The sequence below is a fragment of the Leucoraja erinacea genome, chromosome 22, assembly GCF_028641065.1.
Source record: "Leucoraja erinacea ecotype New England chromosome 22, Leri_hhj_1, whole genome shotgun sequence".
Classification (NCBI taxonomy): domain Eukaryota; kingdom Metazoa; phylum Chordata; class Chondrichthyes; order Rajiformes; family Rajidae; genus Leucoraja; species Leucoraja erinaceus.
This window is the reverse complement of record NC_073398.1, coordinates 30522566-30549949: the sequence shown is the minus strand read 5'-3', so window position 1 is coordinate 30549949 and position 27384 is coordinate 30522566. Positions and strand designations below refer to the sequence as shown.

Sequence of the window (27384 nt, the reverse complement as noted above, 5' to 3'; positions counted from 1 at the left end):
GGCAATGCAACCAAAATTCTCCATGAAGCGCTACCGGGATAATAATTCCCGTGATCCACCACAATACCGCTGAATCACACGCGGCCATGCGCTACACACGGCCGTAGGTTTTATTTCCCACTGTACTTTTTGATGACACATTTCATCACAGATCCCGGTGATTATGGCAAAATGAGCTGTTAGCAAATATGTCCATTTAAAAGAAATAATGAAACAGTAGCACAGTGGTGCAGCGGTAGAGTTGCTGCCTTACAGCGCCAGAGACCTGGGTTCAATCCTGACTACGGGTGCTGCCGGTACAAATTTTGTACATTCTCACCGTGACTTGCGTGGGTTTTCCCAGCTGCTCCGGTTTCTTCCCATACTTCTCAGATGTACAGGTTTGTAGGTTAATTGGCTTGGTATAATTGTAAGTTGTCCCTAGAGTGTGTGGGATAATGTTAGTGTGCGGGGATCGCTGGTCAGTGTGGAGTCGGTGGGCCGAAGGGCCTGTTTCCATGCTGTATCTCTGAACAAAACTAATCTCAACTAACTAAACGCAACTCAACATAGCCCAACCCAAACCAACCCAATCCAACCCAACCCAACATCCGCACCAATGTATCATCTCCGACCCTGTGCAGAGGGATGCTTCACCAAGGTTTTAGTATGGGTGGCATTGCTCACTGTCAGTGAAGAACCAGCTGACCTCGGCTCAGAGCCACGGAGAAACTTGAATTCACAGCATTGACCAGAATCAGAGTGTCGCTGGTAGGTAGTTGGGAGATGGGGAGCTGGGAGGGATTACAGAAGTGATGGAGATGGAAATATCTATGTGCAAGGTTCTGATGAAAAGGGACTTAGTGTGAAAGGACCTTTAAATTTACGTGAGCTGAAAAGCAAGCCTGTTCATGCACAGTTTATGAATTAGTGATGCATTTCGTTGTCTCTGTACTGTACACTGACAATGACAATTAAAATTGAATCTGAATCTGAATCTAGTGATGAACAAAAGGCCTCCACCCGTTCCTTGATTGTTTTGAGATTAAATGGATTTATCCAACTTTGTCATCCTCATTCCATGGGCGTAACTTGTTAAATGGCAACATAGAATTTAAATGCAGACCGCATGCAGATGCATGTCCCGCACACACGCATACACATGCATGCATGCACATGCACACATACATGCACACATAGATGCATGCGCACACACATACATGCACACACACATACATGCACGCACACACATGCATGCAAGCACATGCATGAATGCAAGCACACACATGCACACATGCATGCATGCACACACATACATGCACACACACATACATGCACGCACACACATGCACGCAAGCACATGCATGAATGCAAGCACACACATGCACACATGCATGCAGGCGCACATACATACATGCACACACACATACATGCACGCACACACATGCACGCAAGCACATGCATGAATGCAAGCACACACATGCACACATGCATGCAGGCGCACACACAATGCATGCACCCACTCTCTTAATGAAATTACAAACAAATGCATACAGCTCGTCTATTGAGCGTTCTTGTAATTATATTTTGCACTCTAGTTATTCAATGAACTGACTAATCAACTGTAAAAATCAATACACTAAATGGCACTATCCGGCATCATAAGCTTTTCAGAACTGGCCATTTCCCACACAGTCTCGACAGACCCGCGCACAAAGGACCACAGCCAGGCTCGAACCTGTGGTCTCATCAGCCTGTGACCTCTTCACTTCACCCAGGCACATACAGAGCAGAGTGTTCTGCACCACCCTCTCTCACTGCTCCCCCTCTGTGAGTCCTCCTGCTCTCCCACTACCTTTTCTGCAAATCTTTTATTCATTTAATCTGTATCTCTCTACATCATCGTCTATATCTTTCGTTTCCCTTTCCCCTGACTCTTAGTCTGAAGGAGGGTCTCGACCCGAAACGTCACCCATTCCTTTTCTTCAGAGATGCTGACTGACCCATTGAGTTACTCCAGCTTCTTGGGTACCTGCAGATTTCTCTGATACCTTGTTCCACATACCAACTACCCTCTGTGTGGAAAATATTGCCCTGCAGGTCCCTTTTAAACTTTCCCCTTCTCACCTTAAATCTTCACCCTCTAGTTTTTATTGCCACAGTTCCATTATGTTCTGACCACACGAGGCAACATGTTTACCCCAAGCCACCAAATTAAGCCACATTTATTAAGACGGAGGCACAAGGGACTGCAGATGCTGCAATCTTGAGCACAAAGCAAACAGCTGGAAGGGACACAAAGAGCTGGAGTAACTCAGCGGGTCAGGCAGAATCTCCGGAGAACAGGGATAGATGGCGTTTCTGGTTGGGACCTTTCTTCGGACTGATTGAGGGGAGGGGGAGTGGAGAAAGCTAGAAGAGTGGTGAGGGCAGGGCAAATCTCGGCAAGTGATAGGTGGATACAGTTGAGGGGGAGGAGGGGTTGGACAGGTAGATAGTTGGACAAAGTCTAGAGATGAGGAGAGAAAAAGTGCGAGGTAAGGATAGAAACATAGAAACAGAAAATAGGTGCAGGAGTAGGCCATTCGGCCCTTCCCCGCCTTCGCTCCATACCCCCTGGTCCCTTTAACCACAAGGGCCACAACTCCCTCTTAAATATAGCCAATGAACTGGCCTCAACTGCCCTCTGTGGCAGAGAATTCCACAGATTCACCACTCTCTGTGTTAAAAATTATTTTCTCATCTCGGTCCTAAAAGACTTCCCTCTTATCCTTAAACTATGACCCCTTGTTCTGGACTTCCCCTACATCGGGAAAAATCTTCCTGCATCTAGCCTGTCCAACCCCTTAAGAATTTTGTAAGTTTCTAGAAGATCCCCCCTTGATAGAAGAGGCAGATGGGATGGGACATGTTGGTCGGTGAGGGAAAGTTGGGCCGGATAGAGTCCACGCTGTCGGACTCTATCACTCTACGAGGTGCGAACTGCTGGAGAAACTCAATTTGAAGATGGATCTCGACCCAAAATGTTGGCTGATGGTTTCCCTCCACAGATGCTGCCTGACCAGTCACGTTCCATCAGTACTTTGTTTTATAGGCATTAATTAACATGGGCATGAGTGGCTCGAGCAGCACATAGTGGGAGAGTCTAGGACTAGAGGTCACAGCCTCAGAATTTAAGGACGTCCTTTTAGGAAGGAGATGAGGAGGAATTTATTTACTCAAAGAGGTGGTAAATCTGTGAAATTCTTTGCCACGGAAGGCAGTGGAGGCCATGTCAGTGCGGTTCCCGGAGGTTGCAGGTGGTTGCCGGAGGTTGCAGGTAGTGGAAGCAGGTAGGGAGACTGACAAAAACCTCCGGGAACCGCACGGAAACCTTGGGCGGGGCGCAAAGTCTCCAGAGGTTTCCGTTCAGATTTCCTAAGTGGGACAGGGGCACAAGGCAGCGATAGTTAGACTCTTGATTAGTACTGGTGTCAGAGGTTATGAGGAGAAGGCAAGAGACTGGGGTTGGAAGGGAGAGATAGATCAGCCATGATTGAATGGTGGACTAGATTTGATGGGGCCGAATGGCCTCATTCTACTCCTATCACTTATGACCTTATGAATGAGTCCCCACTCCCCTCCTCAACCATTGCCCCAATACTTCCCCCCTTCAGCTGATCCAGTCTGACCTTTCCTCACAATGTTTCGCACCATGTTTGAAAAACTAAGGTCCAAGATAGCATCGGCATATTGAATTAAAAGGTTAGACCGCGCTGTTGGACTTTGTATGAAATCGGCCTGTCGTACAGATCTCCCTCTCCGCTTCATAAAAAAAATAAGCAGATTTAAGACTAAAACTAAGATTTTCGAAAGCACATAATCCCAGCAGATAAGGGCAGCTACTGTACATGGGGAAACTGAGATGAGAAATCTTATTAATTTACCTGCAGTGCAGTCCCTCACCAACCTGCCGGCTAACCTTGATGTTCTTAACATTTGCTTGAGCAAGATCCAATATTATCGTGCGTGCAGTGTTATGTGGTCTGTGCACAGAGTCTGTTTGGAGATATTATAAATCCCAAACCCCTGCCCATCAGAGTTCAACCAACAAATATGTGGAGAAATTTCACACCTAAGATGCCACACTATAACCAGACTGTTCGGCACCTGAGGGAGACCATTCGGCCCATCGTTCCACTCTCTGTATTTTTTATTCATTCTGGACCAACACGTTACATTTTTCATTCTCTTTCAGGATGGCACGGTGGCTCAACAGTAGAGTCGCTGCCTCACTGCGCCAGAGACTCAGGTACGATCCTGACTACGGGTGCTGTCTGTACGGAGTTTGTACGTTCGCCTTGTGACTGCGTGGGTTTTCTCCGGGTGCTCCAGTTTCCTCCCACGCTCCTAAAACGTGCAGGTTTGGCTTTGATTAAATAAGAATTGTAAATTATCCATAGTAGGATGGTGCTAGTAATTGTTGGTCGGCGTGGACTCGGTGGGCCGAAGGGCCTGTTTCCAGCCTGTATCTCTAAAGTCTAAAGTTTTGTAAGTTAATGCTTCAACTCGGAAGATGAGGAGGTTCTTCTGAGATATTTACAGGACTATCCACTCAGGAAGATGATCCAGGTGACCACTATCACAGCACCCAACTGATGCTTAAATGATTCCATCCTCAGGAATGGATTGGTGAAACTTGGAATGAACCTGCCATAATCATATTGAATGGTCGGACATGCTTCAGAACCAGGGCCAGAGGTTTACTTTTCAGTAAGGATTTGCCATTCACATTGAAACCTTTGGCTCAGCGTGTCAAAGGTTACAGGGAGCGGGCAGGAGAATGGGGGTGAGGGGGGAAAAATAGATCAGCCATGTTTGAATGGCAGAGGACTCGATGGGCTAAAAGGCGTAATCTGCCCCTATGTCTTATCATCTTAATTTTTCTCAGCAAAATGCAACCTGCAAGAGTTAAGCAATTGATACGTTGTGTAGAAACATAGAAACATAGAAAATAGGTGCAGGACGAGGCCATTAGGCCCTTCGAACCAGCACTGCCATTCATTGTGACCATGGCTGATCGTCCCCTATCAATAACCCGTGCCTGCCTTCTCCCCATATCCCTTGACTCCACCAGCCCCTAGAGCTCTATCTAACTCTCTCTTAAATCCATCGAGTGACTTGGCCTCCACTGCCCTCTGTGGCAGGGAATTCCATAAATTCACAACTATCTGGGCGAAAAAGTTTTTTCTCACCTCAGTCTTAAATGACCTCCCCTTTATTCTAAGACTGTGGCCCTGGTTCTGGACTCACCCAACATTGGGAAGATTTTTCCTGCAAGGAAGCTTTGGATAGCTATGTTGACAAAATTATTCCTTGATCAGGGGCTACATCCACCGGGTGGCGCCGTCAGCGATGGCAGCCTCGCCAACGGTCTGCCTGTCTTTTCGTCTTTTTTTGTTATTTTTAATGTGTTTAAAAAGTTTGTGTTAATGTTCTCTGGTTTGTTTAATGTGGGGGTGGGGGAGGGGTTCTGGGGAAACTTTCTTTCAGTCTCTTACCTTGCCAGAGTTGCGATTGTTTACCGGATCGTATCTCCGGTCATTCTGCAGCCTAACATCATGGTGCTGGCGGCCTTGCTCAAGACTGACTTTGAGCCCCACCGCGGGGTCATGGACTTACCATCAGAGCCTGCGATCCATCGCCTGGGATCGGCGCTCCAACGGCAGTCTACGAATTCCAACATCGAGGAGCTCGCAGTCTCGGGTAGAGACTGATGTCGGAACGCTCGAAAGTTGCAAGAGGTTCGACCAGCCCTGACCTGGGGACCGATCACCCAGCGTTGAGGAGCTAAGATCCCCCCCCCCATGCGGGAGTTTGATCGGCCCAATTTTTTCGCCTTCCATCTCAGTGAGAAATGTGGAGGAGTCACTGTGGTGGATGTTTATGTTAAAATGAATTTTGTGTGTCTTGTTGCTTTTTATTGGTATGACTGTACGGCAAATCAAATTCCTCGTAAGTTGCAAAATATACTTGGCTAATAAAGTATGATTATGATTATAATTATTTATGATTATAATATTGTGTATTGTCACTAGCGACACAAGCCTAACCTCATTATTACAATGTGCCCGATGTAAGGAGAAGATGGGGTTTTGGCCCGAAGTCAAGTTGAGAAGACCTCTGGGGCAAAATCAGATTTGATTCAGATTCAGATTCAATTTTAAGTCATTGTCAGTACTGTACAGAGACACGAAATGCATTTAGCCTCTCCTTGGAAGAGCATAGCAATCATTTGAATAAATAATAATAAGTGTACGGGGGGGGTAATGGCAGTTTAGTTTAGTTTAGTTGACAGCCGCCAGAAAGAATATACATACCTGCTGGCGGCAAAACAGACCCAGCGCCTCCGGACGCCGACCAGCGATCCCCGCATGGTTTAAGCAGTCCTTGGCGATGCTGAGCGCCACGTAGACAGCGCTTGCTTTGGACAGACTCAATGGAGGGGAGCGAGGAACCGGTGATGTGTTGGGCAATTTTTACCACCCTCTGCAATGCCTTCCGGTCGGAGACAGAGCAGTTGCCATACCATACTGTGATGCAGTTGGTAATGATGGTCTCGATCATGTGGATCAATTGCCTACATTAATTTTAGTTTAGTTTAGTTGACTTTACTTTAGTTTAGTTTAGATATACAGCACGGAAACAGACCCACCGAGTCCACGCCGACCAGCGATCCCCGCACTTTAACATTATCCTACACACACAAGGGACAATTTACATTTATACCAAGCCATTTAACCTACAAACCTACACGTCTTTGGAGTGTGGAAGGAAACCAGAGCACCCGGTGAAAACCCACGCAGGTCACGGGGAGAACGTACAAACTCTGCACAGACAGCACCAGTTATCAGGATCGGACCTGGGCCTCTGGCACTGTAAGGCAGCAACTCTACCGCTGCACCACCGTGCCACCCATAATTAGTCTCTAACCAGCGCCCTGGTTACTTTTGCTGAACTAGGCCACAATTCAGAGAAACAGTCGGATGCCAGATGAAACTCATCCAATTCCATCTTGTCGCCCGCCAGGAGTCTATTAATTCATCAAGGTGGGTGGATGTGTGGTGGGGAAGGATGTAGGTCGGTGAGAAAAGAAGAGGGGGAAAGAGAGACAGCAGGGGAGTGAAAGTGAGGGGGAGAGAGGGAGGGAGGAAGGGAGAGAGAAGGAGAAGTACAGAGACAAGAAGATGGGGAGAGAGATAGAAAGAGGAAGGGGACTAGAGGAGGAGAGGAGGAGAGAGAGGAGTGAGGATAGTGAGAGGAAGGGGACTAGAGGGGGAGAGGGGGAGAGAGAGGAGTGAAAGAGGGGGTAGAGGAGGAGGGGGGAGAGAGAGGAGGAGACAGAGGGAGGGAGAGAGAGGGAGGGAGGGAGAGGGGGGGGGAGGGGGAGAGGGGGAGGAGAGGGGGGGGAAGGGGGGGAGGGGGGGGGGGGGGGGGGGGGGGGGGGAGGGGGGGGGGGGAGGGGAGAGAGGGGGGGGGAGGGTAAGATCAGAACGGGACTGAGATGGGCGATAGAGAGGGATAGGGTGGGAAGAGAGGACAGGAAATGAACAGGGAAGAGGGAGATAGTGGGAGAGGGAAAGGAAGTTGAAGGAGAGAGGAGAGAGAGAGAGATGCTACGAGTCTATTTTGAAAGAGCTGCTCTATATGAGCAGGCCACGTCCAGGAGGATGGGCAGCAATTGACATTCAGCTGCTCCGGCTATCACAGGAGGGTTGTTTCTCTCCTTCCGCACTGCTGGGCAAGTTCCAGTACAATATAGTGTCACTGGGGCCCACCAGAAGCCGGCATGTCTCACGAAAAACACCCACACCTCTCGATTCCCAAGATCGAGGTGGCTTCCAGTTACCCCACAGCCAACGGCGAGTCGTGAACAGGACAACTTATTGCACTGTCAGCAGATTCCTTCCTGGCAAGCAAGGAACAAAACAAAAATCCCACCTATAAAACTGCCCCCGTACAGAGCAATGGCTGTTTAACAAGAACTTAAAATTGGATGGCTCCAAGCTGGCTCAGTAAAGAGAGCAGATGGCCCGGCACTGAGCCATATGCAGAGCAAGGAGGACCGCAGCCCAGGGTGAACGTTTGCCCAGTGGTGAGAGACAACGTCACTGTTCAGGTAGCCATGGGGACATTTAGTTTGAGAACATTGGAGAAATTACAGATGATCGTGCCTGCTCCCAATTTGTGGCCCATTCCCAATTTATTGTTGTCCCCCCCCCCGACCAATTGTCCCTGTTCTAACTCTGGCCACTATCATCTGATCCAGTTCCAAATCCTACCTTAGATTCGACACAAAAAGCTGGAGTAACTCAGCGGGACAGGCAGCATCTCTGGAGAGATGGAATGGGTGACGTTTCGGGTCGAGACCCTTTGGTTTTCCATTTTGTCCTTCGTGCCAACTTTGTAAAACATCCTGTGGGCGCCCGGAAGGTCAACAAGAACAAGCACCTCTCCGAAGTGGCCATTTCCAATCCGTTGCCGGCAGCCAAGCCGACAGGAGAGGGTTCATTCAGGTCAAACACTCCCTGCACATTAAGAGCGATCGGCAGAGGACAGTTACAACCTACAAACACGTATGTCTCAGGGAAGTGAGGAGGAAGCCTGAGCACCTGGAGAAAAACCCACTCAGTCACGGGGAGAAGGTGAACATTCCCGCACAGAGGTGAGGATCGGACCTGGGTCTCTGACAACTACCAGCTGCCCCACTGTGCTGCCCTTCAAAGAAGCTAAGTCTGAAAGAGGTGAAATGTCACCCATCCTTTTTCTCCAGAGATGCTGCCTGACCCTCTGAGTTACTACAGCTTTTTGTGAATATCCCCAAGTAATATATGGCACCTCAAAAAAATGATCGTCAATATTGTTTGACAAATCAATTAATTTATTTTACCTCAAAACGTGGTTGAAGACAAAATTACTCTTATCTCCAGACACATACCCTTCAGCTAGAACCATTTTCTCTTTGGTTACTATGCTGCTCCTCCAGATTGCAAGAACATTTTAACGTTCTTCCAACGTTATGTGCTCATTACTCAGGTTGTTACTGCAAGCTTTCATATCTTGGTAACCTGCTTTAAAAAAAAATGTTTCTCCCTGGTAATTAATTTGTGTCACCATGGTTACGGGGGGCCTTAAAGTGAAAGAGTGGGAATGTGAGGGTGCTGACAATGGCCGCCCGATATTTCATCACCAGGTGTTTCTCAGTAGTCACCAAAGCTACAAACCTGTCACGCTCTCTGCTGCCTTTTACAGCGTTTTGGAAATCCCTCTTCACCTCCCAGCTACAGAATAATTCCCCTTTGAATCACAGGCACACGTAAAGACATGGGGAAGTGGGTTTGGTGTTGACCTGGAACTCCCACAAGAGAACATGCACCAGGCGCTAATCCTTACGCACCCCCTTCACTCCGCCCAAGTTGGCAGGCAGCAGCAAGTGTGGAGAAAGAGGCCTCAGCCTTGGAGACCTCAGCTGTTTGCAATCTACATGAATGACTGAGACGAAGAGACTGAATTTTTAACGGCTGACAAATCTAGATGAGGCGAGCAAGTTAGCCGTGTGGAGCACACAAAGAGGGTTGGAAAGGGCTAGCTATTAGCTTAGTTTTAGTTTAGAGATTACGGCGCGGAAACAGGCCCTTCGGCCCGCCGAGCCCATGCCGACCAGCGATCCCCGCACATTAACGCAACCTTACACACACTGGGGATAATCGTACAGTTCTACCATGCCAATGAATCTATAAACCCGTACGTCTCTGGAGTGTTGGGAATCTTGGAGAAAACTCACGGGGAGAACGTACAAACTCCATACCGACAGTAGTCAGGATCAAACCCGGGTCTCTGGCGCTGTAAAATGGCTCTACCTCGGAGCCACTGTGCCACCCTGCAGCAGTGGGCAAGATGGTGGCTACTGGGGCTTGTGGCTATTCTCTTGTGGTCCTTTGAGCATCGTGGGAATCCCTAGAAATCCCTAGAAATGAACTATTCTGAGATTATTCCCTTTGGCAAGAGGAACTGGAAGGCAGAGTACGGTCATATGACAATAAAATACTCTTGAAATCACCTCTCCAAATCATGCGTCACTCCAAGTTACAATTCCTTCATTTTGCCATCAATATCCTGAACCTACCACCATCGCTAGAAGCTCATCCGCCCTTTGACAGGTCTTGTTTTTGGTCCTGCTGGGGGTCCACAGCCCCCTCCTCACCTGGCAGACCAGGTGGGGGAGACGGTTTAGTCGCCGACTATCGACCATGGAGCGGGTAGCACGGGATTACATGGTACCCGTGGTGGGGAGCGCACATTGAGAGGCACTCCAGTGGTCACCAGCTTTGAGGGAGCTAGGCAAGAAATGGCCTTCCCAATAAACCCCCCCCCCCTATCTCATTAAAGAATCGTTACAAAATATTTTTGTAGCCTCAGAGGGTGGAGAATTTGTGGAATTCTTTGCTGTGGAGGCCAAGTCAGTAGATCTATTTAAGGCAGAAATAGACATATTCTTGATTAATATGGATGTCAGAGATTATGGGGAGAAGGTAGGAGAATGGGGTTAGGAGGGAGAGATAGATCAGCCATGATTGAATGGCAGAGTAGACTTGATGGGCTGAAATGGTCTAATTCTACTCCTATTCCTTATGACCTTATGAGAGCAGTCCTGAAGTACTATCTATCACATCGGTGACCCTCGGGCTGTCTTCGATCGGACTTTACCTCAAACCAAACCTTTGCCCATATCATGTATTTGTACACTGTTAACGGCTTGATTGGAATCATGCATTGTCTTTCCGCCAACTTGTCAGCCCGCTACAAAAGCTTTTCACTGTACCTCAGTACACGTGACAATAAACTAAACTTATGAAACACCATAAATCCACATTTCCCAAACCTAGCGGTTGTGTGACCCATTTTAGGATTGTGAACATGTAGTCTATGTTTATGACGCTGCCAACTGGTGTCCTGTGTCATTTTCATGTTGCAGAAATATTTCCCAACTGGGGTGGTGCCAGGGAAAAGGTTAGAGACTGCTGTTGAATAAACGATGAGTCTTTATTGTCACTTGTGCCCCTAGATACAGTGAACAGCTTTTTATTTTGGCATACAACCCGTTAAAACTATACAGGGGACCTCACCCAGGCAGTACACAAGTGTCGCCACGTCTCTGTGTTGTGAGTTGTGTTCAGAGTTGTGAATCTGGGCACTTCTCTGCCGCAGAAGGCAACGGAGGCCAATTCGCTGGATGTTTTCAAGAGAGAGTAATGGCCCTGTCCCACTGTACGAGTTCATTCCAAGAGCTCTCCCGAGTTAAAAAAAAAATCAAACTCGTGGGAAGCACGTAGAATGAACGTAGCGGGTACGTCGGAGCTCGGGGGGTCTCTTAGCGGCTCATAACGCTAACGGCAGGTCTTAGCGGCTTGTAACGCTAAGGGCAGGTACTCGGGAAGACTCGCTAACGGCAGGTAAGCACGAGAAGACTCGTGAAGATTTTTTAACACGTTGAAAAATGTCCACGAGAGCCCCGAGTACCGACGAGCGGCCATTACCGTAAATCTCCGAGTTCGAATCAGAGCAAACTCGGGAGAAATCTTGGAATGAACTCGTACAGTGGGACAGGGCTTTTAGATTTAGCTCTGAGGGCTAACGGAATCAAGGGAATGTGGGGAGAAAGCAGGAACGGGGTACTGATTCTGGATGATCAGCCATGACCATATTGAATGGCGGTGCTGGCACAAAGAGCCGAATAGCCTACTCCTGCACCTTATAGTCTATGTTTCTACGTTTCTGGTACCGACTAAGTTACAAACATTCACCGCGGCACGTGTCAGCAACCCCGCACCCCACCGCAGGGTTCCCCATCGAGTACCCCCTTCATTCTCAGCGCCCGCCTGGTCCCTCCCTACGGGGAGCGTGTTCCTTTGTTCTCTGTGCCCTTTTCTCATCGCCCCCACTCTCAGCTAGAAACTGCACTCTGCAGGACTGCTAGTTAGTCACTGGTCAATGCATGATTATATCAAGTGCCATTTAAAAAATACATTGCACATAATGATCACAGCAGCAAATTATCTATCAGCACATTTTACAATGAACTGTCAATAATGGGCAGGCACCTATTCTGTCAGAGTATAAGATGGCAACCTGACCTGGAATCTATTGGAATGAAAGATTGATTTGTTATGTATGAACAGGGTCAAACTCGGAGAAAATATACACGGACAAAACAAAAACATTTTTTGTTTCATCACACTGGAAATGAAACCCACCTCCCTTCCACTGACTCCATTTATACCTTGCGCTGTCTCGGCAAGGCCAGCAGCATAATCAAGGATGAGTCGCACCCTGACCTCTCCCTCTTCTCCTCCCCCTCTCCCATCGGGCAAAACATACAGAAGTGTGAAAACGCACACCTCCAGATTCAGGGAGAGTTTCTTCCCAGCTGTTATCAGGAAACTGAACCATCCTACCACAACCAGAGAGCAGTCCTGAACTACTATCTACCTCATTGGTGACCCTCGGACTATCTTTGATTGGACTTTACTGTCCTTACCTTGCACGAAACGTGATTCCCTCATCATGTATCTGTTCACTGTGGACGGCTGGATTGTAACCATGTATTGTTTTTCTGCTGACTGGTTAGCTTGCAACAAAAGCTTTTCACTGTTCCTCGGTCCACGTGACAATAAACTAAACTCAACTGAGTGAGTGCAAAAGTGCATTTGATTGAGCATGGCATTTAGAGATGGGGTCAACGTGAGGTAACTGACAGATATATGCCAAGTTCAAACTCCAGTCACCATCTGTTCATCTGTGCCTGCACTCGAGGGCTGAGCAACAGGGAGAGGTTGAGCAGGCTGGGACTCTATTCCTTGGAGCGCAGGAGGATGAGGGGTGATCTTATAGAGGCGGACAAAATCAGGAGAGAAATAGATCGGGTAGACGCACAGAGTCTCTTGCCCAGAGTAGGGGAATCGAGGACCAGGTTGAAGGTGAAGAGGGGTAACCTTTTTACACAGCGGATGGTGAGTGCATGGAACGAGTGCATGGAAGGAGGTAGTTGAGGCTGTAGGCAAGTTGGGTTGAAGGGCCTGTTGTCACACTGAAAGATTCTATAACTAACAGCCCCTAATAACCCACCCACCCACGCCCTCTTCAGCTTGTTAATGATACAATTGTAAAATCTAGTATTTATGCTCTTTCACACAAAATCATGCCACAATCCTTCATGAAACCAAACAATTGGTTATCATTTACTCCTTGGAATCAATGTCAATTGGATCATCTACTAATTCTGGACTGAAGGGAGAGCTGAGACACAGGTAAATGCAGTGGGAGTTTTGCAATATAAACCCATGTTCGATCCTGACCACAATGCTTCATGTCTACGTGGAGTTTGCACGTTCTCCCAGTGACTGTGTGGGTTTCCTCTGGGTGCTCCGGTTTCCTCCCACACCCCAAAGACATGCAGGTTAATTGACCTCTGTACATTTCCCCCTAGCGGATGGGGAATGGGAGAATACAGAACTGCGTCAAAGGGCAAACGATGGTCGGCACGGACTCGGAGGGCCGAAGTGTCTGTTTCCACGCTGCATCTCTAAACTAAACTAAGGGTGAGAAGATGCGGAAATGTTGCCGGCATGGAGGAGAGGGGAGAAATTCCCTGCCCCACAGTCCATGAACCAGTGCGAATTAAATGTGTGGTCAGCTTGATTCAAATTAGCAAAGTGTGCTTTGCATGCTAGATGGAGTTGGCTCGACAGCAGTCAGCTCAGAGGCTCTGCTGTGCTAATGCCCGATTTAAAATGGCAACAGAACAATTGTTTGTCCTTTAATAATCAATGGCAGAGTGGTTATTGGGAAACATGACAACACGGGCAGATGAAAGCAGCACACTCGCGCTGCCTTGGCATGTTCTTTAACGTAACAAGCTCCCAGATGGATGACAATCAGTGCAGTTTGTGAAGACACAATAAAAGCAAAATCAGGAAATGTCACGGCATTTTATTCAAGGCTTTGATTGATCACACGCAGGAAAAATCAAACCTCACGTTGCAAGCACATCTCCGAGTTGCCCGAGCAGATACTGGTCTGCATTGGCCAAGCGGGAATGAAGACCGCTCGCACAAACAACTCTTCCCTTTTCTTCCCTTTGTAACATTTTTGTTTAGAGATACTTATGCATCCTCCTTTATTTTCGAGAACGTTGCCAGGACTCAAGGGTCTGAGCTATAGGAGGGACAGGTTGAGCAGGCTACGACTCTATTCCTCAGAGCGCAGGAGGATGAGGGATTGACCTTACGGAGGTATGCAAAATCATGAGAGGAATAGATCAGATAGACGCTCAGAGTCTCTTGTCCAGAGTAGGGGAATCAAGAACCAGGGGACATGGGTTTAAGGTGAGGGGGGAAAGATTTAATGGAAACCTCAGGGGTAACTTTTTTTTACACAAAGCGTGGTGGGGTGTATGAGACGAGCTGCTGGAGGAGGTCGTTGAGGCAGGGACTATCGCAACATTTAGACAGGTACATGGATAGGACAGGTTTGGAGGGTTATGGGCCAAAGGCAGGCAGGTGGGACTAGTATAGATGGGACATGTTGGTCGGCCTGAGCAAGTTGGGCTGAAGGGCCTGTATGATTATGGCTCCCTATGACAGTCTATACTGCAAGGAAGTAGGTCCTTTGGACCAACGGATCCACGCCAATCTATGATCACCCATTCACATTTGATTTGTGTTATCCCACTTTCTCATTCACTCCCAACACACCAGGGGCAATTTACAGAGAGGCCAATTAACCCACAAACCCGCACGCCTTTGGCACGTGGGAGGAAACTGGGGCACCCGGTGGAAACCCATTCCAAAGTAAACGTGCATTGTGCGCAATGGAGAACCAGGACTGCAGCCTAGCTAATGGAAGTACCGTTCAGCAGTCTGTGAACCGAGGGGAAGAAGCTGTTCCTCAGTCTGGTTGTGCGCCTTCTCAAGCCTCTGTAACTTCTGCCCGATGGGAGCGGGGAGAAGTCACTCTATAGCGGGGGGGGGATGCTTCCGAGAATCGTACAGCAGAGAATTTCTCAACTTCATTCATTCCTTGTCCTAACATGCATGTACACGCACACGCACACACACATGCACATGCACACAGTATGTTAAGGGTCTGTCCCACCTGGGCATCATTTGCGGGTCACGCAGTTGGCGTGCGAAGATTTTGTGAATCCTCAAAATCCTGGGCGCCGCGCGACACAGCCCATGCCACCACGCCTCACCACCCGCCATGCACGCATCACGCGTACATTATGTTGCATAAATGACACGGAAATTACGCCCAAGTGGGACAGGCCCTTTAGACTCCACTGACGCATCCTGGTTTATGCTCCAACGTACACAAGTGCCAACACAGGCTGACAACACAATACCACCTCAGCGTTTCAGTGCGTCATCGAAGCTAAGAGACGTACCAAAGGTGACTCGGTTATAGTACCGTTAAAAGTGACCTGAAATCTGGGTATATTTCAACAGGATTAATGGCACCCCTTGTCACCAGCTCTAACGGGAGCCAGCCGGTAAGTCCTAGAGGTGCATCAAGAAAGCTGGATGTCACTGGGGACGTGCCAGAGAAAAGGCCATGCTACACGCTAGAATTTAGAAGATTGAGGTGGGATCTTATAGAAACTTACAAAATTCTTAAGAGGTTGGATAGGCTAGATGCAGGAAGATTATTCCCGATGTTGGGGACGTCCAGAACAAGGGGTCACAGTTTAAGGATAAGAGGGAGGTCTTTTAGAACCGAGATGAGAAAATCAGTTTTTACACAGAGAGTGGTGAATCTGTGGAACTCTCTGCCACAGAAGATAGTTGAGGCCAGTTCATTGGCTATATTTAAGAGGGAGTTAGATGTGGCCCTTGCGGCTAAAGGGATCAGGGGGTATGGAGAGAAGGCAGGTACGGGATACTGAGTTGGATGATCAGCCATGATCATATCGAATGGCGGTGCAGGCTCGAAGGGCCGAATGGCCTATTCCTGCACCTATTTTCTATGTTTCTATGACTCCACAACGCGCAGTGTGACAGCTCTGACTCCTGCTCAGTGGACACCTGGCTGCGTTAATTCCAGGGACTACAGTCCAGAGCTATAAAAAAATTTAGAAGGATGTTTAGAAGTAGTTTAGAAGGAGAGTTAGATATAGCTCTTAGGGCTAAGGGAATCAGGGGATATGGGGAGAAAGCAAACTTGAAATTTGGATGACCTGCCACAATCATATTGGATGGCAGTGCTGGCTCAGAGGGCCGAATTGCCTATTCCTACACCTATTTTCTATGTTTCTACGAGTGGGGACCTCATTGAAACTTAGCAAATAGTGAAAGGCCTGGATAGAGTGGATGTGGAGAGGGTGTTTCCACAAGTGGGAGAGTCTAGGACCAGAGGGCACAGCCTCAGGAGAAAAGGAGATGAGGAGGAATGTATTTAGGCAGAGGATGGTGAAACTGTGCAATCCATTGCCACAGATGGCTGTGGAGTCCATCGATAGGTATTGCTAAGGCAGGGATTGACAGATCTATGATTAGTATGGGTGTCAGGGGTTATGGGGAGAAGGCAAGAGAATGGGATGAAGGGGGAAAGATATGGTTGAATGGCAGAGTAGACATGATGGGCTGAAAGGCGATATAAAGTCCCCCTATCCAAGAAAAACATCCACAAAAACTCATTCATACCCATTGCCATAAACAGCTTAAATAAAAAATGAACAATGGACAAATTAACCCTGACGCATAGTCACTTTACACGTATACTCAACTTTTATCTTGTCTATTTTTACAGTTTTTAATCTTTATATTTGCTTTTAAGATCGATACACACTGTGTGTGCTCGCAGAAATCTGTGTTGTATGACTGCTTATCAGTACATTGTCCTGTCTGTATGTTGAGCCACGTCAAAGAAGATTTTCTGTTACGACAAACAATAAAGTTTTCTGAATCTGAAGGCTTAATTCTGCTCCTATAACTTACTGGATGAACTTCTGAACTTATGAATTCTGCTGATCAGCGTATTCATTAGATATAGTTGCGCTGTCCAGGTAGTAAGGGGAGCAACCACTTTGTGAAGCCAAATCAGTGATGCAAAGTCTCAACTCTTGACTGTTCTCATCCTTACCGTTGCGGCAAATTTAGTCGAATCTCCAAGCAAGATGGAAACATGGGCAGCTTTATATATTAAACCACTTTAGATCCTGGGTTTGCACGGAACACATAGAGCATCTTTATCAACAGCTAATGCAAAGTGTTCTTAAAACAGAAATACAATAGTATGTGTGGGACAACAATAGTGTAGCAGGCCAACAACACAGAAAAGTGCTGGCTCGAAGGGCTGAATGGCCTACTCCTGCACCTATTGTCTATTGAAATGGTCCCAGCTCTGACTGCAAATACAGCGGCAATTTGAAAAAACGTAGGCAATCAACTTGCCACATATCAAACCTACTTGGAAGTCCTCATTCTCAACACTTTGATGATCTCTCACTCTGTTTTTCATTCTCTTGTCACCCCTCAATAATTACCTCTGACCTGCGATCCGTTTGAATCGGAGGTGAACGTTAACCGTTTTGCGGAGGTCACCTCAATGCCCCCTCCACGTTTCAATTCTAAGTTCCGTCTTTGCAACAGCACAGTTTTGTAATGTGGTCGGCCTGAAGATAGTGCCCGGGCCTTACCTGCTTCTGTGACATGATGTAGAGGTACTGGTGGTCAACGGACAAAGCCATGTCACGCAGGATGGCACCGCTCTGCACGGCTTGAATGGTCTCGTACTGCCTGCCGCCGTGAGAGGCCACGTCTACTCGAATCTGAGAGGGACAGAAAGGAGAGAGCGAGGTTACTGACTGCGAAACTTCACACTTTTCCCGAGATGTCAACATCTCCTCATATTTCCTCAACGACATTTCCCTTACAATTATTCACCATTTCACATAGAAACATAGACAATAGGTGCAGGAGTAGGCCATTCGGCCCTTCGAGCCTGCACCGCCATTCGATATGATCATGGCTGATCATCCAACTCAGTATCCCGTACCTGCCTTCTCTCCATGCCCCCTGATCCCTTTGGCCACAAGGGCCACATCTAACTCCCTCTTAAATATAGCCAATGAACTGACCTCAACTACCTTCTGTGGCAGAGAATTCCACAGATTCACCACTCTCTGTGTAAAAAATTATTTTCTCATCTCGGTCCTAAAAGACTTCCCCCTCATCCTTAAACTGTGACCCCTAGTTCTGGACTTCCCCAACATTGGGAACAATCTTCCTGCGTCTAGCCTGTCCAACCCCTTAAGAATTTTGTAAGTTTCTATAAGATCCCCCCTCCTTTCTTCTTTGGAACGACACAATGAGTGCCATTTGTTGGAGCCCTCCATACCATTCGCTCATAGACCACTGATTCAGGCTATGAATTGCCGCCAAGTCTCTTGCAAGGTATTTGACTGGACCCCCCACAGCCAACAAGGGACCATTGTGGACTCCACCATTCCTTGGTCACCAGTGCCCGCTCTGATTTGTTCTGTACCATTTCATACCTTTCATTCATATATTCTATGTATCTTTTCATATCTCTAGTTTCCCTCTCCCCTAACTCAGCCTGAACAAGAGTCACGACCCGAAACGTCACCGATTCTTTTTCAGCTTGGTTTCTCTCTCCACAGACGCTGCCAGATCTTTTTTCTTTGAATTTTCTATTTTTGCTTCAGATCTCCTGAATCAGAAGAATTGTGATTTTGAATCAGGAATAAACCAGGCGAATCTCACCCACCCAATGGTCCCATCACCCCATGTATATAATGCAAGCCACTTCTTTGAGCCATGTTCATAAATTAATCAGTTCGAGGAACAGAATTGGGCCATTCGGCCCATCGAGTCTACTCCACCACTCAATCATGGCTGATCTATCTTCCCCATTCAACTCCATTCTCCTGCCTTCTCTCCATAACCATTTGCTAATCGAGTTATGTTTATGAATTCATTTGTGATTATGATGATTACATTTGCAAGGATATTGTTCTTATTAATAGCGGGGGTTTGTTACCAATGGGGGCACATTAGTGCACTTAAAAAAAAAATTAAAAAAAAACAAAATTAAATGTCTCACAAGCCCAACATGTTTAACCGAACACCAGGTAATTATTGAAACAGGATATTGCAGTGTTCGGCGCCACTCTTCCCTAGCTCTGCGATTGTTTCCCCTACTGAGAGGTGAGAATTAAAATGAATCAGTTACCAATAGCACTTGGCACGTTTTTAATTTACTGGCGTGCACCCTGCTGTGATCGCAAATCTTCCAATTGTCACCGTTGCCGTTGACCGGAGCGGCGGGTGGAGCAGTGGAGCCTGCATGGTCAGGAGTTGCTGCTGCTGCTGCCGTTGAAGGCTGACGGGTCTGCGGACGGCGGCAACACAGTGGATTGTGCAAAACACACGTCGCTGTAAAGTATCAATTCCCCCCCGAGAACTAGTTTTCACTTTCCTCTAATCTTTTCACCCAAAGTGTGTAGGAAGGAGCTGCAGGTGCTGGTTTATACCGAAGATTGACACAAAGTGCTGGAGTAACTCAGCGGGTCAGGCAGCATCTCTGGAAGACGTGGATAGGGGACGTTTCTTGGCGCGACTCTTCTTCAAACTAATTGTACTGTACTTTCTAGGGGAAAGAAAAAGCTTAACCGCCCGTTCACCCCGTCTTTACTTTCCCACCTTATATTCTCTGTCCTATCATGATGCGCACTCCTTTCTCCCACTATCCTGCCCCCGCCCTCCTTGCACCTATATCCCTTCATCTGCTCCTCGTCCCCCTTCTTCTCATCACTGGCCTTTGTCCGTCCATCTACGGAGAAAATCTCCCCTCACCTGTATCCACCTATCACTTGCCAAGCTTTGTCCCGCCCCCTAACTCTTTCTTCAGTTTTCTCCCCTCAGCCTGAAGAAAAGTCTCGACCTGAAACGTCACCTACCATGTGTTCCAGAGGTGCTACCTGACCTGCTGAGATACTCCACCACTGTGGGTCTTCATTTTACAAGTGACAGACTGGCAATCAATATGTGGGATCTTGCCCTGCACATTGTCTAATAAATATGACTGTAGGCTTGCATGCTTGCCGCTGCCCTCAAAGCAACCGTGACATTTTGCAAACATTTTATTGATCGCAAAGTGCTTTCACACTTCTCAAGGTGGTTAAAGAAAATACAACATCTTTCCTTGTTTAAGTTTGGTTTTGTTTAGAGATACAATGATCAGACTGCACTAGTTCTATGTTATCCCAGTTTCGCAATCTACACACTAGGGACAATTTACAGTGGATAATTAACCAACAAACACACATGTCTTGGGAATGAGGGAGGAACCCAGGGCACCCAGAGGAAACCCACGCAGTCACAGGGAGAATGTAGAAACTGCATACGGACAGCACCCGTAGTCAGCGTCGATCCTGGCTCTCTGGCGCTGTAACGCAGCAACTATGCCGCCCTAATTATTCTCGTGATCTTATTGATGGTGAATACCAACTCTACCCCAGATTCACATCATTGAAAAAGAAAAAAAACTCTTCAAAGAGCCTTCAACAAAGTTCAGAAGAACCAACGCCAATCGATTTGTTACAAATTACAATTGGCCAAACCATTCTCTTTTCACTTCCATAACAAAATATTATCCTTCCGAACACACTTAAGAGTCTCAATGGACCACAGTTCCCCATTCAATCCCATTAGATGGAATCCCAATGGACTAACTCACGTTCCATTCACATTCTTTATGTAAAGTCCCAATGGAACACAATCTTCCCATTCAAACTCGCTGCATTCAGGGACTATACATGCCACAGTGCTAGTGAATGACTTCCATTTTGGTGGCTCCAGAAAAGTTCTAGATTTACGACCAAATGTGGCTCCTGATATCACACTGAGGAGCACTCTGATCAGAAGGACAGATGGTTCACAACCTGCTCTGGAGGCTACAATCCAAGTTCAATCTTGGCATTTCACTCCGGATGATGGACTACCTGTACTATGAGTTTTGTTTCAACTAACATCTTAAGCTCAGGGTTATTTTCTGCCTTAAGAAAAAGACACAAAGTGTGGAGTAACTCAGCCGGTCAGGCAGCATCTCTAGAGAAAGTGGATAATGAAAGGCAGAGATAGCGTGGACAGGATAAGGATGTTCCCATTAATGGGAGAGTCTAGAACCAGAGGGCACAGCCTCAGAATAAAAGAAGGCACCTTCAAAGTGGAGATGAGGGGGTAGTTTCTTTAGCCAAAGGGAGGTGAGTCTTACAGCCCTGTCCCACGGTACGAGTTCATTCCAAGAGCTCTCCCGAGTGGTAAGCACGGAGAATGAACGTAGCGGGTACGTCGGAGCTCGGGGACGTCTCTTAGCGGTTCGTACCGTTAATGGCTGGTACTCAGGAAGACTCGCTAACGGCAGGTAAGCACAGGAAGACTCGTGAGGATTTTTCAACACATTGAAAAATGTCCACGAGAGCCCCGAGTACCGATGAGTGGCCATTACCATAAATCTCCGAGTTCGAATCAGGGCAAACTCGGAAGAGCTCGTGGAATGAACTCGTACCGTGGGACAGGGCTTTAAGGAATTAATTTCCACAGATGGCTGTGGAGGGCAAGTCATTGGATATTTTTATGCCTCATTTTATTAACCAATCAATCTGACTTAAAACTGTCGGAAAGAACTGCAGATGCTGATTTAAATCAAAGATAGACACAAAATGCTGGAGTAATTCAGTGGGACAGGCAGCACCTCTGAAGAGAAGGAATGGGTGACGTTTCGGGTGACGACCCGTTCCTTCTCTCCAGGGGTGCTGTTGGCCCTCTGAGTTACTCCAAAAGTTTGTGTCTATCCCTGACTTAGACCATACTTGTTTTCTCATGTTTCCTGTTCTGATACAGTGTCCTTGACCTGAAACGTGACTTTCTTTCTCTCCCCACTGATGCTGCCTGACCTGCTGTGTGCTTCCAGCATTTTCTGACTTTGCCAGTCTGCCTCAGGAGGCAGGTTCTCTGGATGCTTTCAAGAGAGAGCTAGATAGGGCTCTTAAAGATAGTGTAGTCAGGGGATATGGGGAGAAGGCAGGAACGGGGTACTGATTGGGGATGATCAGCCGTGATCACATTGAATGGCGGTGCTGGCTCAAAGGGCCGAATGCCCTACTCCTGCACCTATTGTCTATTGTCTATTGCTTCAGATTGTTGGTGACCGTGACATTTTGTGCATCTGGTGCGGTCTTTACGCACATCTCCCCTGCCGGATAGAGGCATGTCTGAGCAAAGCTGAGCGATTTGGGGAGGTGAGAGGGTCAGAAGATCCAGTAGATCTTTTTGGTGTGGCTGTGATTCAATTAGATCCGGACTTCACTTTGGGGAGGTGGTTCCATAAGCTGTCAATCTCAGTTTGAAAACAATTCCCAGCTTCACCATCTTTACAACAGAGACACACTCAGAGTTTTCCCGTTGTATTTTAACTGTCATTGCTTTGGATTGCTCCACCAGAATAAATAGTTTCTTTCCACTTATTAAACACGTCAATTATTCCACCTCTTAATCTTCTCCACTTGAGGGAACACAAGCCAAGTTCTGCTGGCATGTGATGTAAAGTGTGTACCTTGACCCCAATGCAAGTTAGCCCTCTTAATCAACCGAGGCGTTGCTGAGCTTTCCATTACTGGATATCACACATATTTAGCTGTCACTGTGCAGTCGGATTCAATTAAATGGAAGAGATGGGATTTCAACTGTTCTGTCCATGCTCAATGGATACTGCCACAGAAACACAGCCTTGCCCTGACGAACTTGCAAAACAAAACGCCAAACTGCTGAGAAAAGATCTCCATTTCCAATTTCCAATTCTTGACTAAAGACAAATATCCATCTATATTGAGCCTTACATAAGCCAAGGCCCGCATTGTTTTCTAGCCGATGAAGTCCTTTAGAAAAGCAGCCACTATTGTAACTTGGGAAACATACAGCAAACATACAGAGTTACACAGCAATCTGATTTAATCTGAAAGTAATATTCACTCCATACAAGTACCAGGCAGTGACCGTCGAAGTGACAAGTATCTAATCAACCTGAATAACTCCCAGGGCCTTTGCTCCTTCTACAGTGTGATGGAATCCACCTCCACCTGCCCAGATGCATGGAGCTCTAACACCACTGACATCCACGATCAAGCAATCCATCACAGCACAGGCGCATTGTGTTGCTGCACTGAGGAATAGTGACAAATGCATGGCACCAACTTGCCATGGCTTGCTGAACAGCTCCCAAATTCACAGTTTGTATCATCACAATGACAAGGGCTGCAGGCAAATGGGAACACTTCCATCTACAGGCTCCCCTCCAAGTCACACCCTATCCTGACTTGTAAATATATAACCAACCCTTCATTGTTGCAGGGTTTAGAATCTGAAGAAGCTTCTCCAGACTGCTAATCGTCCTGTCTTAGATGGATCAGTTGGTCACTGTCTTGCTTGAGTTAGAAAGGACGGCATGGTGGCGCAGTGGTAGAGTTACTGTCTTACAGCGCTTGCAACGCCAGAGACCGGCGATCGTAGACTCAGGGGGCCGAACGGTCTGTTTCCACGTTGTATCTCGAAACTAAACTAAACTGAAACCACTGCCCGATTCCCTCAAGGCCGGTGGGGGCAGATTCAACAGGACATTCTAAAAAGGGGTAGGATAAATGTTTGCACGGGAAGTGTTGCTTAGCCTGTGAGGAAAGAGTGGGCCCCTGTCCCACTTAGGAAACCTCTGGAGACTTTGCGCCCCACCAAGATTTCCGTGCGGTTCCCGGAAGTCCCCGGAGTCCGAAGCCGGTTGCAATGCTAGTTGAAGGTGGTTGCCGGAGGTTGCAGGTAGTGGAAGGTAAGACCTTCCACTGCCTGCAACCTCCGGCAACCATCTGCAACCTCCGGCAACCATCTGCAACCTCCGGCAACCACCTTCAACTAGCATCGCAACCAGCTTCGACTAAAAATTTAAAACGGCAACCTATTTTTAGTCGCGGCCGGTTTTGAATTTTTTTAAATAATCGCCGGAACATGGAAGAAGCGGAAACCACTTTCGACCATTATGGAGACTGACAAAAAACCTCCGGGAACCGCACGGAAACCTTGGGTGGGGCACAAAGTCTCCAGAGGTTTCCGTTCGGGTTTCCTAAGTGGGACAGGGGCATAAGGAAGTAGAATGAATTGGAAAAAGAGACAACAGGTATAGTGAGTGGGCTGAATGCTCTCTGTCTGTGTTGCAAGACTCTGGACATCTGCATCGCTCAGCAAAGTTAATGATGAGTCAGCCTGACTCAACAATAACAATAATAATGGCAAAGGAAAGGATCCTTCCAATCCAAAATCCACCAAAAGCAAATGGGGACCAAGGAACTGCAGGTGCTGGTTTACAAAAAAAGACACACAGTGCTGGAGTAACTCTGCAGGTCAGGCGACATCTCTGTTGCAAAAGGTACAGCTGACATTTTTTGGTTGGGACCCGAGGTCTGAGGAAGGGTCTCGACCCGAAATGTCACCTATTCCTGATCTCCAGAGATGCTGCCTGACCCGCTGAGTTACTCCAGTTTTTTGTGTCTATCTCCAGAAATAAAAGCCGTGGGTGGGCACATCTTTTCTTTCTGGGTTGAAATCCTGATCAATTGCTCAGATCATCCACTTACACACACACACACGCCCATCTCATACTTCCTTCTGAGTAGGAAGGAACTGCAGATGCTGGTTTAAACTGAAATATAGGCACAAAATGCTGGATCTCTTTTTTTTTGTAAACTCAGCAGCTGCAGTTCCTTAATCCTCCCTGGTTTTGGTGGACTTTGGATTGAAAGGAGCCTTTGCATTATTATTGGCACTGTTGAGTCAGGTCTGAAGAAGGGTCTCGACCCAAAATTCTTGATTAGAACGGGTGTCAAAGGTTATGGGGAGAAGGCAGGAAAATGGGATTAGGAGGCCGAATTCTGTGGAATTCTCTGTCCCAGAGGGCGGTGGAGGCCGGTTCTCTGGATACTTTCAAGAGAGAGCTAGATAGGGCTGTTAAAGATAGTGGAATCAGGGGATATGGAGAGAAGGCAGGAATGGGGTACTGATTGGGGATGATCAGCCATGATCACATTGAATGGCGGTGCTGGCTCAAAGGGCCGTATGGCCTACTCCTGCAACTATTGTCTATTGTCTATTGAGGCAGAGATCAGCCAGGATTGAATGGCAGAGTGGACTCGATGGGCCGAATGGCCTAATTCTACTCCTGCAGCTTGTGGATTAGCGAACGTGAAATGTTGCCTATTCCTTCTCTCCAGCGATGCTGCCTGTCCCGCTGAGTTACTCCAGCTTTTTGTGCCACACTTCCTTCTCCTTCCAGCACCCATCAATTTCCTCTCCCAAGTTGGAAGATTTTGAACGCTAAAACTAGGCGGCAGCCAAGATGGGTTTGGCCTGACCGTCAGACTTTGTGCCTCAGACTTAGCTGGTGTTCTTTGGCAGGGGAACCTCCCCTGTGACTTCCTCTTTGAATCCTTCCATAAAATGCCGCAGGCTCAGCTGAGCGAGCAGTCAGCGCTAAATGTTTGTGTCCTGCTCTGCCAGTGCCATTGGGCAAGAGAATGGTATGAGGCGCGCTGCTGTGAATCAAAAGGAGGCCTGCACTGGCAGAGAACGCATGCACAAGGACAGAGACTGGACCAGGCCAAGATTGTTGCAGCCCGCAAGAAATCCCCACAGACCCATTATGTACTGCAGGAGACAAGCCCTGTTTATCAATCAGCATTCAAAGCAACCCAAGTTAATTAGAAACCCAGGCACATCTGAGAGCGTGTAAATGAGACCCTCTCTACTCTTTCATAATACATACACCCCAGCTCCCAATCTTAAATGTGTTCTTTATTCACGGAGTTGTCACAAAACTTGTAGGACAGATGATTTTTTTTTTACTGGGATCAAAATATAAGTGAGAGGTCGGAGAGTGGATTTCAATTTTAACTCCTGCTTTTCTTATCTTCTCTTTTGACGTTCCAGTAACGTTGAAAGCTGTAAAGATTCTGCCGTTCCATGTCGCTGGGATTGAATAGGTAGGAGTTGACCACTCCCTCTTCCTGCCACACCACAGACCGCAAACATTAACCCTCCCTCACGTCAATCTGTTAACGGCAACAAATTACGTTCCCGCGAGGCATTGTGAGGTTATGGGGAGAAGGCAGGAGAATGGGGTTGAGAGGGGAAGGTAGATCAGCCATGATTGAAGGACAGAGTAGACTTGATGAGCTGAAAGGGGTAATTCTGATCCGAGAATTTATAATCTTTTGATCTTATCTGACCAACAACCCTCCGCTGTTGAACTCTGTGGCATCCCACTCTACAGTGAAGTTTGGATCTATGACCGGACTCAGGGGCAAGAATATCATCCCTGGGAGAATGAGGTCTAAAACTCAACAGGGAAAGATTCAGGGGAAGGGCCACAGGAGACTGAGTGGTTGGTGCGAGGCACTCTCACTTGACCCGTCTCTCTGAGATTGTGAGCAGCATCTGCTGTAGCCGTCTGAACTGGGAGAGGATCCAAAACCCTTCTGCTCCTCATACTGCGCACGTGTGTGTGTGTGTGTGTGTGTGTTGTTCTTGTCAGGAATATAAATTATGCCCAGGGCAGCACCGCGGTTGAGTTGCTGCCTTACAGCGCTTGCAGCGCCGGAGACACGGGTTCGATCCCGACTACGGGTACTGTCTGTACGGAGTTTGTACTTTCTCTCCGTGACCTGTGTGGGTTTTCTCCGAGATCTTCGGTCTCCTCCCATACTCCAGAGACGTACAGGTTTGTAGGTGAGTTGGCTTGGTACAAGTGCAAACATGTCCCTAGTGTGTGTAGGATAGCGTTAGTGTGCGGGGATCGCTGGTCGGCGCGGACCCGGTGGGCTGAAGGGCCTGTTTCCGCGCTGTATGTCTCAACTAAAACTATACGAACCAGTTTTGGAACGAGAATGCGCGGTGCACGAGTCCAGTGCTGTAGGACGGGAGGCGTGTTGCGGGAACATAGTGTGTGTGGACTGGCCTATAATCCCCAGACAGAGCAGAGTTTCATTAAATCAAACGAGCAGAATGTCAGTGCCGGGATTACAACCCAATAATTCCCTCCAGCAGAAAGCAATATTCTCTCCCGGTGAAACCGAGTATTAAAGCGTTGCTGTGAAGGCACGCAGAAAGGTCGATCAGCAAGGGAGATCATGCCCAGCTGTTGATGCATCAATATTCGGCCTCTTTATCTGCATTCATTTCAGTCTAACACAGCACCAACCCACCCTGCAATAAGCAGATGCTCTTGCTAAGTGTGTCTTGGCAGGCA

General features: G+C 47.5%; 1 protein-coding gene across 1 annotated transcript in view; it reads right to left on the bottom strand.

The window, feature by feature from the left end:
- The window catches only part of plxna4 (plexin A4), a 485825-nt gene that overhangs the window by 239017 nt on the left and 219424 nt on the right, over positions 1–27384 (bottom strand). The window contains 1 exon segment of the mRNA XM_055653389.1: positions 17714–17845. Within this exon segment, the coding sequence (XP_055509364.1) occupies positions 17714–17845 (132 nt within the window).